This window comes from Oryzias latipes, chromosome 23, assembly GCF_053564925.1.
Source record: "Oryzias latipes strain Hd-rR chromosome 23, Olatipes_Hd-rR_3.1".
NCBI lineage: Eukaryota > Metazoa > Chordata > Actinopteri > Beloniformes > Adrianichthyidae > Oryzias > Oryzias latipes.
In genome coordinates, this window is record NC_136259.1 from 10,121,997 (window position 1) to 10,136,210 (window position 14,214).

Below are 14,214 nucleotides of genomic sequence, written 5' to 3' on the forward strand. Positions count from 1 at the left end.
TAGTTTTTCATTTCTCTGTTCTTGATCATTTTGTTTACATCACATAGAGCTGCGTCAATGTCATTTCCATCTACAGTGCATGAAAATCAAAATAAATCTTTTCTGACTAAAACAAAAAAACATCAATAACCTTGTATGTACAGCACTTCCTCGTTTAAGGCGGGGCTTACATTCTAAAAATAGCCACTGATAGGTGAAAAAGTAAAAGTAGGATTAAGATGTTTCAGGCTAATGAACTCCTCAGAACTATTTTTACACTTTTCTTAGACAAATAGGAAATTGACCTTCATAGAAAACTTAAGTCAGGATTATAAAATAAAAACAAAAATCTGATCCTGATCGAAGATTTATGGAACTCTAAACGCATTCTGCAGAGGAAACAGCACGGAGTAGATTGACAAGGTTAATAGCCAATCAGGATGTAGAACTCAGCATGCTGTAAAAAAACAACAAAAACGTGCAATATTGCACTTTAAAATGTGAAAGATAAACCGTGATGAAGTGAAGGTTTTATTGCAGATGGAAGAGCTGAGTGCAGGATGCATACTGAGCACAAGAGGAGGACAGCATGATGGAGCAGCAGGACAAAGCACAGAAAGAAAGAGGGTAGAAAAAGTTCCTGCATAGGAGTTCAAGCAGGAAAGCTGAGAGTGTGCCAGTCTGTTACTTTGTGCATCTCGTCGTAGACCAGCTGGTGTGCGAAGCGAGGACAAGGCTCCTCCTCCTGCAGAGTCTTGTTTGGGTTTTCCTTCACTGCCTGGTCATTCTTGTACACGCATGACCTGAGCAGAAACAAAAACACATGCGGGATCAGGAGCAATGTCTACAGCTGAAAGCTCTATAGCAGGGGTGTTAGAATCCAGGCCTTGAGGGCCGGTGTCTTCCATGTTTTTCCAACCATCCTGGCATTGAAGCTCCTTACTGGCTAAACAAACCTGAACCAGGTCATCAACAGCAGATACGGCAGGATTTCTGGAAAAGCTAGCAGGAGGCCAGATCTTGAGGCCTGGATTTGGGCACCCCTCCTCCAAAGCAACAGAAACACTAGGGAGTGAGGAAACCTGACTGCGGACTCGGACGCTGGCTCACAAATGCACCAGCACAGCATAAAGGTTTATCAGTGATGACTGCATGCTGAGAACAAGAACGCATCCTGTTTCTGATAGGACTGCACTCATCATTCAAACCAGACACGCCACGTGAGACACGGCAGCTGTGTGTGTGAGGAGGACTGTGGCGTGCCCACATGTGTACGAACATGCTGAGGTGCGTGCATGAGTGCTTGCTGCACACAGATCGTCTGTTGTGGTGAAGATCTCTTCAGCGACAGGCTGGTACATGTCAGTCAACTTCCTGCAAGTGCTGCTGAGGGCATGACCACGCTGATATGCTGACATGCCAGAAACGGAAGGGTCAGTGTGTCTTACCAGTTATTACGGGCGATGTCATAAATCCAGAAGGAGTTGCGCACGTTTTCCTCCCGCTTGTCCTTATCTTTGCTGAGTCCGGAGAGGACGTGGATCTCATTGAGCTCAGGGTCGATGGTGGCCCTCTGGGTGAAGCCCGTCATCGGAACTGCACCCAAAAAAGTAAAAACAGCGGCGAGGTGACATTTCCAGCACGTCTACTCAGCAGAGATTAGTTTTTATAAAAAAGAAAACAGTAAAGGAAGCATAAACTTGCAGAAGTTAAAAAAAGAAGCGTGGACACACATTGCCATAGCAACGAAGAACGAGACAGAAAATGAGCAGAGCAAAGGATGAAAAAAGCTGAATTACGACTTTCCTTTATGTGTTAAAGCATGGGCAAAACTCCAAACACATTCCAATAATCATATTTTTATTACTGCTAAGCCTTTTTGTGCATCAATCAACATGCTTGACATAAAGTAGAAAAAACAAACATTAATAATAAAGACAGCTTTGATAATGCTGTCATAATAATCCAACTGAGTATTAGGGCAACCATGACAGAAAAAAATTACACGAAATTACAAGATTAAAGTCGTAAAGTATGAAAAACGTCTTAGTTTTCCAGGTAAGAGCCATGTTATTTGGAAATAAAGTTGGTTGTGGAAGCCTCCATCTACATTACAATGCTAACTAACTCCATCAATGCAGCCATGTATGGTGATGCCGTAAGGCTTTAGTTCATCATAAGAATCCATGTCCCATAATGCATTTTGAGCTCTGTACTGCTGACGGCGTAAACAACGCACCCGCCGGAAGTCAAGAATCTTCTTTTGAAGGGTTTCCTGCAGATTCTCATGATGATACAACGTTGACTGTTACCTTATTTGTAAAAACAAAGCTGAAGTAACTGTTTATTATGAGCTCCACGTCTCTCACACTAAAACTCCATTTCTTTTAGTAAACAGCCTGTTGACTCATACATTTCTTACTTTAATCTCGTAAATTCTCCACTTATAAAATTATAACTTAATTTTTTTAAAGTACTGACTTCTTCGCTCATAATTCTGCGACTTTATTCTCGTACATTTATTTCTTTTTCAGGTGGCCCCTATATTCTGTCGGATAATATTGTAAAGATGAGAATGAGAAGAACAAATAACGTTTCATACAAATAAGGTCTAAATCTTCTTCTCCTCTGACTGTCGAAGCTCCAGTCAAAAACAGAACCGTGAGTCCGGGACAGGACACCACAAAGTCAATCTAAGGCTGGACTTTCTCAGGAACACCACGGACATTTAAGAATGTGATGGGTTCTATAGGAGGATCTGATGTAGACCAACAAAAATATTAAACAATAAAAAAGGGAAAGATTCATTTTAGACCCACTTAAAACAAACCCAATAATGGAAAAAAAAACTAAATCTTACTGTCAAAGGAGGTCATCTAACAAGTTTAAAAATGATCATAAAACAGGAAAATTGGTATAAGGATCCCACTGAAGCACATTTTTTCCTCAGTAACAAGTCCTGAAAGAGTCCAGAGAAAAGAAGAAAAGGGTCCGGCCGACATCAGCAGACCTGAAAGCCCTTCTCCTGTTTGAACTTGCTGGGTTCTTGCTGCCAAAACACATTCTGGTCTTTCTCTCTGTTATCACTCGCCAATGAATCCCTGCTTTCCTTTTCTTTATTTTCATTTCATCCAGAGTATCTTAGACTGAGATGAGTTCCAGTTACACTGAGGCCCCATGTTTCCCATTTCCTAAACGGCATCTGAAGTCTAAATGTTACTGGAACCTTTTCAGATAGAAAATTAGGATTTGAAGAGACAAATAAGAAAAACAGAAGACTACACAATTCCTCCAAGAATAATTTAAAAAAAGGCCTCAGAGAAGATGCATTATTGTCATGAGATAAAGGTGAAACAATGCCAGTTAGGGAGGGTTGTAAATGTATGTCCCATAACAGTATCTCCATCTCCACATGAGAAAGCTTGTGCGTCATGCAGCACAACGATGACAGCACACAGCCCTGCGCCCATCCAGCCCTGCGCCCATCCAGCCCTGCGCCCATCCAGCCCTGCGTCCATCCAGCCCTGCGCCCATCCAGCCCTGCGTCCATCCAGCCCTGCGCCCATCCAGCCCTGCGCCCATCCAGCCCTGCACACATCCAGCCCTGCACACATCCAGCCCTGCACACATCCAGCCCTGCACACATCCAGCCCTGCGTCCATCCAGCCCTGCGTCCATCCAGCCCTGCGTCCATCCAGCCCTGCGTCCATCCAGCCCTGCGTCCATCCAGCCCTGCGTCCATCCAGCCCTGCGTCCATCCAGCCCTGCGTCCATCCAGCCCTGCGTCCATCCAGCCCTGCGTCCATCCAGCCCTGCACACATCCAGCCCTGCACACATCCAGCCCTGCACACATCCAGCCCTGCACACATCCAGCCCTGCACACATCCAGCCCTGCACACATCCAGCCCTGCACACATCCAGCCCTGCACACATCCAGCCCTGCACACATCCAGCCCTGCACACATCCAGCCCTGCACACATCCAGCCCTGCACACATCCAGCCCTGCGTCCATCCAGCCCTGCGTCCATCCAGCCCTGCGTCCATCCAGCCCTGCGTCCATCCAGCCCTGCGTCCATCCAGCCCTGCACACATCCAGCCCTGCATCCATCCAACCCCGCACCCATCCAGCCCTCACAGCTGACTGCAGTGTCTTTAAAGGCCCCTTTTGCTGTTCAGTCATCTGCTTCACTTTGCTTTGCTGATTTTTTGTCTGAGTTACTTTTAAAAAGGGTTCTATAAATAGAATGTATGGACCTGCATTCATTAAGAACCAACTGTTTTCAATAAAATACAAAAGCTTTGACACCTTTCACATCGAGACAACACTAAGATAAAACTCATCAGGAATGACAGATGAAAGGAAATGTCCGAATTGTCTTCCTCTAAAGAGGCTCGTTTTTTCCAGAATACCTTATTTTCAGTCCACCACTGACTAAACCAACCTTCAAAGGGATTTCAGCCCCTTTACACCATCTGCAGAGCTGTGAGGCTCAGGCACAAAGCTGTGCTCCAGCTGACAGACAGCTGCAGACTAAGACAGCGGTGCATTTCCTGAAGGTGTTTTCCATGGACTCACAGTGGATCTCAAAGTTCACTTCACAGCCTGCTGCTGTCAGCTGTTTCTTGCCTGTGGATACATTTAGCTTTTACAAAAACTTACAGAGTACTAGTGTTGGATCCTTTCAATACTTTGACATCAAAATGAAATCAGGTTCTGTCAAAATGACAACCACAAAAACCAGGATTTTCTCCTAAACAAGCTTCATTGATTTAGTATTGATAGAGTTAAAATCAAGTTTTAAGAAAAACCTTTAAAAAGAAGAAAGAAACGCTGATTATGATTTGACAGGTTGGTTATTGGTGGTCCAAACAGATGGGCAGGTTTCAGCTTAGATCTCCTGTCCTTTATTACTCTGTATTCAGATCTTCGAGGTTCACAGAAAATCCAGGTATGAACCGACTCTAAACACAAATCCAGCTTTTTATGTCAACTCATTAAAGGGCCTATACCATGCAAAATCAACTTTTTGAGCTTTTAAGTGTATTATAATGTTCATTCCTCACAAAATACATCCCCAAAGTGGTATTTTGCTATGTTCACGCATCTCTGATTATTCCTCAAAAAACCTGCTCTCTGAGAACGAGCGGGTTACGAGCTGATGTAGGCCAGTGAGAACAGCCCCTTCCAGGAAGAGTCTGCGCTGCCAGTCCCGCCCCCAAGCTAACACACACAAACACACTTTCTCAGTGGAGCTAGCGGTGATCAGCTTAACGATTTCCTTTTATATTCACAATGTGCACATCCATCTTTGCAAAAGTTTGGATGTTGTTTGTTTTGGTGGGCGAAACGCAGACACACTGCCGAGGCAGACTGGGATATAGTATACTATAAAAGATTTACTGTAAGTCTTCTCAAATAGTGGGGCGCGCCCCCGGATGCGATGCCAGGGGGGGCGTGCAGTAGTAGCGGTTAACGGCTTATCCGTTATATCACAGAGTTTGTAACAGCCTGAAACTGTGAACTGCCGTCCCTGCAGCTGCCCCTTTCTCTGCATCAAAGGGGGGGGGGGGGGGTAGTGGGCCCAGGCTGCGAGGTGGGACGTGCACGCGAGCAGCCTCTTTTGCGCGACACCTGGATCATCAATTATTGTAGACATTTCGATGATGTGTCTTTATTTTCCATCAATGTATTCTTTGTCTGCCTGTTGTTTAGTTGGTGTCACTATTTGACATAAAGACAGCAGGTTATGCAGGAAAACAGCTGCACTTTTGAGATCATAAATAAACTATCCATCATTTAGAAATAAATTCAGCGCAATGTTTTTACCTATTTCTTCAGACTAAAACCTTTAAATATATTGGTGCTGCTGTGTTAATGTTTCAGATCAAGTTACATTGAATATTATCTATTGATTGAATTATTTTTCGGTAGTAACCTCCAACAATGTTTTTCCATATCTCTTCGCTTTGAGGGCTAAATGTAGGGGTAGGTAGAAGCTGCAGGGAGGTAATTTAAATTTGCCCTTGTTCTCATCCTTTTATAAAACCTACAGACAGTTTTAAAATGCGCTAATTTCAACATAAATGACGCAAAGCTTTAAAAAATTCCAACTGTTTGCTGAATTTAATAAGGCTGTGTTGCTGTCAAAATAGTTCATCTATCTGATTTCAAATCACTTTCTTGAGATTTTCCTTGAAATATTTGTCTATTTGTCAAATTCCGACCTAGCTAAACCTATACTATAAATACCAATAAATTACAATGAAAACTAACATAAAGTAGTTTTTTTGCCAACTAGAAGAATAAAATAATGATTGATCATTTTCAGTTTTCTAAGTCATTATTTCTTAAGGCAGTGTTAGTAATAGGAGCTAGTTCTTACCCATGCCAGAGTCCTTCTTGGTGCCATCAGAAATGATCTCGACGTGGTCTCCGTCCACATCATAACTGAAGAAATCATTGAGGTAAGTCTTAGACCTCTGACCTCCAAAGACATAGAGGCAGCGGTTTCTCTGCAGTAAAAGATGATCCTAAATGAGTCTTTTGTGAAAATGTTCTGATACAAGGTCGATTCTGTGCAGACTTACAGTGTGGAAGAGCATGCAGTGTCCAATGCGAGACTGAATATCCTCTGGGCCAGCGTTGCAGGAGTCTTCCCTCAGCAGGCTCCACGACCCCACCTGGCACTGGAAGGCGTACAGGCCACTGAACTGTGGCTCTGACGTGCGGCTGTCCTCCACGCTGCCGTTACACGTGAGGATACGACCACCAAACGTATAGATCATGTGCTTCTCTGAGTCCATGCACATCTGCAGCAAGAGTAAACAAACTGTCAACAACTGTAGCAACAACATCCCAAATTGAAAGCTTTATAAACAGTTTTCCTTTGCCTGTTCTGGAAACTTCAGCAGAAGAAAAAAAACTCTGGAACTCAACACAGTAAGATGAAATTACACCTCAAAGCGAAGAGAAAATGCTGAGAAAATAACACTCCTGTCATAAAGTACTTCAGAATACTGTAGGAGTGTCTTCTGCTTTTTTCTGGCTGCCTAATCCGACCTTAATACTCTGGAGACACTAAAACTAGTGAATATGATAACAACGATTCTATTCTTATCATATTCTGCAATTGATGACACGATTCATAGTCGATTTAGTAGTCATAGTCGTTCTGAACAATGAACAATTGACTGACCTAAAATGGAAATAGGACATCTTTAGCCAAACGTCAACCAATGTGACTCAAAGAGAAATACCTGGGTACTAACAGTGCAGGGGAAATTTCCAGATTTCATGTATTTCTTATAAGATAATGAAGTGTAAACAAACAAACAAATAAACAAGAATGGATGTCAAATCCATCCACATTTTAGTTTCCTAAAGTTCAGCCCACTGTTGTTTTCCACATCCAAAGAGTGCAAAGGGAACATTATTAGAACATTCTAGCACACAGTCTGGTCACATGTTTTTGCTATATTCAAAGTGTTTCCACACATTGGACTGGATTGATGGACTGATCAGTTTTTGCTGCATGACGTGTGTGTTGTCCGCTGTGATGCAACGGTTGTATTTACCTTATATTCAAATAAACCTACTGTACCTCAATCCAAATGGTATTTTCCAATATCCATTTTTGATTCATCTAATTTCAAAGTCATTTTTTAATGGTTTAAGTCAATACCATTAACAACTTGCCTCAGACAGATCAGATCGACCTGGTTGGATCAGAGGAATTGAAATCAATTCCTCGATTAATTGGTTAGTTGTTGCACCTCTACTAAACAGTAATGCTCTTTTATTTTTTACAAACTATTTAGCATACAGATCCTATTCAACATAATGATGTAACAGCAACAGTAATATTGTCAATTGATGAGTAGGGCTGAGTATCACCAATAATTCCCAGAATCGATTTGATTCGCCAGAACCCGGATCGATTCATTTTTGATTGTTTCGATCCACAATTTGATTCAATTTTGAATTTAAATGGTTTACACATTTAGACATATTTTTATAGAAATACAATATTAATCTATATATGTTTTGAAGATATTCATATTAATCGAGGGGGACCTGGTCTCAAGTCCAAGATGGCAGCAGGTCCAGAATGGCGGCAAAACATCATTTGCTGGAATCTGAAATGCTACAAGTTTTCAAAATTGTAGCCCCGTTTATTAAAAACTATCATGTGACTTTATGGTTCAGAGTGCAACGTGAGATTAAAACAGGGCAAAAACGGTATTTGTTTTATTCCTTTCAAAAAGTGTATAAGTAAATGTGTTTAGATTTGTAAACCCACCGGAGCTTTAGCACCAGTGTTTACATTCCTTCACCGTAACTTTTTAACTTATCAACATTAAACAGTGTAACTGCGGAGGAAAGCGGCTTTGCGCCGGTATGTAACACTTTATAAGCAATTTGCAAAAATTCGCTTTGAATTGTTGCTTACAGATGCAAAGCTGATCAGCTGATTCACGTACGGAGTTACGTTCAGAGCAAAGCGGGCTTTGACAGAGACATCTACAGTGCTAAAGTTTTAACGCTTAAAGCTGGAAAAACAACAGTAAATCTTGGGGTCGCCAGTTAAATTATTATTATGATTTGGAACAAAAAAAGTAACAAAATAAAAGTATATTCCCACAGAAATTTGGGTTGGGGTGAACGTAGACCCCGGTTCCGGCTAATGATGTCTTCCCGCCATGTTGTCTGTAACCAGGTCGTCTTGTATTGATCTGATACAGTACATATACAGTAAATGTATTCGTGAAATAATAAACCAATTGATTGTTAACAACATGCAGCATTACATGGTTTCTCAAACGGAGAAGCTCCAACAAAAATGTGCAGATTGTAAAGAAACCTACGTTTTAGTATGGCCACTAGGTGGAGCTCTCGCTATAGCTTAATTCCAAAAGATTTGAGTAAAAAACGGTGCTCTACCCACAAATGGTTACGGTACTTTAAAAAAATGTTTCCTAAAAAAAAAAAGAGTTTGGAAAATTCATGCCTGTGATTATATAAAGCAGTTCATTTAGGTCAAAGGAGTGTTAGCATTAGCCGTCCTATGGGAAATTCCATTATACGTTAGCATCAAGCTAATAGATTTTGGCTTTACTGCGGTTATGCATTAGGTCACGGTAAAAGGAAACGCATAAAAGATCAATCTTTACGTTTATGGATTGATTATTAATTTATTAAGCTTGGATTGAATCCGATTGATTAATTGATTTCATCAACCCATGAGAAGCTTCCTGCCAACAGTCTTCTCAGCCACAGAAAAAAGCACAGATAAAGTGACTGGATTATTTTGGATGTTTTTCTAGTTTATAAGTGGATCCATGAAGCCACCTTTTCACACTCAGACTGTTAGGGGGACTAAAAAAAACGGTTTTGTCAGGAAATAAGAACATTTTCATGGCCAAGTCTTTTCTGATCTGGAATAAGATGTGAGTAACCACTGAGTAAAAGACGACTGATGTCATGATCAACTTTTTTTTACCTAAGCCAAAGCTCTAAATAAATTGTTGAAATTATACACAAGGGAATTAAAATGTAACTTTATTAACAACAGCACGGTCTGAAGCACTGGGTGAAGGAAAAAAATAATCAAATCCTGTGTAATAAAAGGCCCAACTATATGTGTTTTACTCACATATGAAAGAAGACAAAAGCTTTGATCTCTCAGGGATGTCAGTCTGGTCATGTTGAGATCTGTACTTCAGCACCTTCAGGCAGACATCTCTTCTTATTGTCCTAATTTGGATTTGGTAAATGGAATTCTTTGTTTTCTGACTGACTGATTAGTAACGAGTCTCTCTGATGTGACAATATATTATTTTTTCTTCATTAGACTTCAAACTGTCTGTTCAGATCAGATCATGTTTCAGCCAATAAGCAGGAAAGGTGCTGGACGGCGGGCACTGCCTGTACCTGATGGTCGAACACCAGCTTCGGTCCCCCGTCTGCTGAAGTGTCCTCGCTAAGCAGCGTCCAGGTGTTGGCGTCAATGTCGTAACGATAAAAGTCACTCTTCAAAGACTTGCTGTTCCTGACGCTGGAGTCCAGGTAACGGCCCAGAGTGTAGATCTGCCGTCTCTGTGAGTCGATGCACATCTTGTGGCATGAGCGAGCACTTGGACCACTCTGATTGGAACAAAGAAGACAAGCTCTTTTAGAAAACCAACAATAACATTCAACTGCCAAAGTTAAGCAGAGTCCCCGGAGGAAATAATTAATCACGAGCTTCTTTTTTTTTTTTTTTTGACTTCCTTCTTACTTCTTTTTCTGTGTCCCTGGAGATGCAGGCCCACTGGTTCTCCAGAACACTGTAAGCCCAGAAGTCTGCCAGATCCTGAGTGCCATCCCAGCCCCCAAACAGATACACCGTTTCTGCAGGACAAACATTGTTTAGAAACCTGCATACCTGCAGAACCCTCAAAACGTGAGGAAACCAGAACATTTACTGATCGGCCTGTTTTAAAAAAATTTTTGGAAAGACCGATTGCATGAAAACGTTGGCAAATGTAAACTTTTAAGTGTTTGAGTATAAAGTATCTGTTAATTCAATGCATGGTTACATGGGAAATCCAGTAAAACAATCTCAGACATAAAAAAGTTCCCTTTGGATCCAAACTGAAATGAACTGCTTTGATTGCAGCAACTTTTAACACTTGTAGCATTTATTCCATTCTTTCATGGTCTAGAAAGAGGAAGCTGTGGTGCACAGGCAAACAGAAGACCACTGTGATTATTTAAACGACCTCAGAGCCTTCACGGTGGATTTCATCAGCAGGCTCCAAGCATCGTGGATAAATAAACCCAGAACAGTCCCTAATTATCTAAATTTATACCTGTTTCCGGGTGAATACTTGATTCTGATTGGCTGCTGGGTGTGGATTAAAAAGTGATCATTCACAGTGATAATGCACACCTAAAAAAGAAGTTCCGATCACATAGCTTAAATGTTTTATATCACTAAGCTAGCTTCTTTAAAACAAACTTTTGCTTCCTCATCTGGCTAAAAACAAGCTAGAAGTGAACTTTCTCTCTGAACTAAAGCTTTATTTAACCTATCATGACCACCAAAGATGCTAACTTTGATTTAAAAAACAAAAAAGAACATGTAACTAGAAAATTTGGAAAAGTTATTGCTGTGGGTTTAGAAAAGATCTCCAAAAAGCGGTCCCGGCAGTAATGACTCTATTACTATTATGATTGCTTTCTAATTTTTTTTATAAATAAGATCATTTCTTTTTTTTTTTTAAAGCAAACAGCATCCACAAGTTAAAGATCTAAATTGATACATGTCCGAAATCTAAATGAATCAATTCTGAATCGGACTGTGGCTGCTAACCCTAAAATGACTATCTCTGCGGGGGAGGGGGCTCTCCATCAAAAGTCAACTAGGTGCGTCGTGTGTCTGCTTTGCTGCTTTAAAGAAGCAACTTCTTAGATAAATCTAGACACTCTTGAAGTGTCTCTTCGTCTGTAAAGTGCAGCAGATTTGGTTCTCATTTTTATACAAGCAACAGTGGAAGCAGTTTGTTACAACAAACAACTTGTAGCTTCATTTGTTTGAGTATGAGGATGAATTTTCAACAAAGTGGATTATTCAGTCAGGGGGGGGTTTACTGGACAATAATCTGCTGAATAAAGACGAAGAATGCGTCATTTCTGGGATTCCGACAAACACGGTGGGAACAGGTCTGTGTGTCAAAAGGGCCATTTATTGGACTGCTGTCCTTTTTCCAAATTATACAGGTCATAATGACATAGAAATACATTTGTCTTGGAAAAACTCAGAAAACCAGACCTGGTACCAGAAATAAACTCACTCACACTGTTACACATGCACATCGTCACAGACTGTGACACGCGCACTAAGAGACGACCTCTTTTAAAGAAGGAAGTCTGGAGACTAAACAGCAGTACAGCTTTGCATATGGAGTTTGTGTAAAGACATAACTCTGGCTGCATAAGTCTTACCAGTCTGCACATCAATGACCATTTGGTGCCCCCCCCTCATTCCTGGCCTGTTGTCTTCGCCATCACCTGAAAAGAAGAGAGGAGGGGGGACACAAACATGAGGGGAATGAATGGAGAAGGGAGGTGTGGAAAGAGTGCACAGTAATGATGACAGATGGAAGGGAGGGGGTAGAAATGGAGTGAGTTTAGTTGCAAAGTGAACAGAGAAATGTGTCAATGACAGAATCTTTGCTGTGTAAATAAGCAGTCTCACTGTTTACGTCGTCTCTGCTGATTTCTTGGCTGCTTGTACCTTTGTTACATTTGGGGATGATCTGACTCCACCTGGGCTTGTACTCCTGCTGGCTGATATACTGGTTAAACAAACCATCTAGCAAGGAAACAAGATCAAAAGTTGTGGCACACAAATGGAAACTAGGGAAAAAACAACTCACAGGTCTATGTAGTCATCTGCAAATGTAATAACATTTGGAAATGAACAGCATTCAAAATCTGTGCCCAATACCTTTGACAGCTTTGTCTATGAACTCCTCACAAGCATCAAAATCCCCCTGCAGCACCAGGCGGTCGTGGAGGTGGGTCAGCATGGGGTGCTCCAGCGCTATCCGAGTCTTCTTCTGCAGAGACTCAAAGGCCTCGGTGTAGTTATGCTGTCGGAAGTGTTTCAGGCAGAGGCGGATCGCTTCCTGTTCTCTGTACTGCAAAAACAGAACAAGGTTTGGTGACCCACATGTTTTTCTGAGATCCTGGATGACCCCAGCTTCTGACAAACGAGCGAGTAAACAAATGCAACAGCAAACTGCCATAAAAATTCAGCTCCAGTTTTTACATGACTGACACCATTGTACAAACAAATAAAACAATTTGACTGCTTGTCAAGTTGAAACTGAGATGAAGCTCCCTCCCTGCAGTCAGAAAAGTGTTTGCACAGGTCAACCCTACCTTAACCCTGAAGGAAAAACAATGAGACTGTCTGGACCTCATGTCTCAACGTTGTAATTTGTCATGTATGTTTGCTTTGACAGACCCACACTATCTTATAGGAGTTTGATCAATCTTATTGATTTTTAAAAAAAATCCACTAAAAAGTAAAAGTATCTAGTGAGGGAAAGTATTCAGAGCCCAGTGTCACCCTTTGTATCATTACAGCCATTTGCCAAAATCAGGAAAATTATTTTTTTCTCAATGATGAAGAAAAAATCTGAGGTGTAGAAATTCCTGCATATTTACAAAAAAGAAAAAATCCCATGGTCACAAGTATTCAGAGCCTTTGCTCAGTATTGAATAGATGCATCATTTTGAGCTGGTACAGCCACCAGTCTTCATGGAAATGATACAACACATTTGTCACAGCTGGATTTGGGGATCCACTGCCATTCTTCCTTACAGATCCTCTCCAGCTCCCTCAGGTTGGATTGTGAATGTTGGTGCACAGCCGTTTTCCGGTCCCTCCAGAGATGCTCAATTAGGAATAGGTAAGGGTTTGGCTGGATCAGTCAAGAACAGTCACAGATTTGTTCTTAAGCCCCTCCTTTGTGCTTTGGGCCAATATTTTGTTGGAAGTCAAACCTTCAGTCGAAGGTCCTGTTCACTCTTGGAGTGGTTTTCTTCCAACATATCTCTGTACTTAGCCGCGTTCATCTTTCCTTCAATTGCAACCACAGCGAGCTGGGAGGTCTTCTATAGACAGCAAGTCCAGCCGGTTTGATTAAACACAGCTGGACTTCAATGAAGATATAGAATCATCTCAAGGAAGATCAGAATAAAACAGCCTGTGAGTTCAGTATGAAACACAGCAAAGGCTGTTGTGGCAATGGGATTTTTCAGTTTTACTTTTTTTTGTGAATTTCCAGAGATTTCAACAGCTCTTTTTTTCTGTTAAGATGGTTCACTCCGTGAACATTACTGGAGTATCAAACTTTCCTGATTTTGGCAAATGGTTGTAATGATTCAAAGAGCAACACTTTCAAAGGGTTCTGAATCCGTTCTGTACCCACGGTATATAAACACTCAGAGCATGATATGCTGCACCCTTTCATGACTGTGGGGGCGCCAGTGGGTGATTGCCCTGAAGTACCATGATCTCGCTAAAGTCATTGCGGCCCTAAACACCTGAAGATCTTGTGTTAGACTGCAATGCTGCCAGTGCTGTGCCTGAATGTTATAAACGACAAGGTACCGTTTGAACAGAGACGGGAACGAGACCCAGCACAGTGCTTCAGCCGGAGTTTAGCTCGACTCTCCGTC

At 41.6% G+C, this 14,214-nt stretch overlaps 1 protein-coding gene across 1 annotated transcript in view; it reads right to left on the minus strand.

Annotated features, from left to right (window-relative positions):
• mkln1 (muskelin 1, intracellular mediator containing kelch motifs) overlaps positions 1-14,214 on the minus strand; it is a 28,612-nt gene that overhangs the window by 6,047 nt on the left and 8,351 nt on the right. The window contains exons 6-14 of the mRNA XM_023952618.2: positions 12,473-12,665; positions 12,221-12,337; positions 11,968-12,033; positions 10,259-10,371; positions 9,913-10,125; positions 6,570-6,791; positions 6,365-6,494; positions 1,428-1,575; positions 668-782 (exon numbers count right to left, since the gene is read on the minus strand). Of these exons, the coding sequence (XP_023808386.1) occupies positions 668-782; positions 1,428-1,575; positions 6,365-6,494; positions 6,570-6,791; positions 9,913-10,125; positions 10,259-10,371; positions 11,968-12,033; positions 12,221-12,337; positions 12,473-12,665 (1,317 nt within the window). The remainder of the gene's footprint in view (positions 1-667; positions 783-1,427; positions 1,576-6,364; positions 6,495-6,569; positions 6,792-9,912; positions 10,126-10,258; positions 10,372-11,967; positions 12,034-12,220; positions 12,338-12,472; positions 12,666-14,214) is intronic.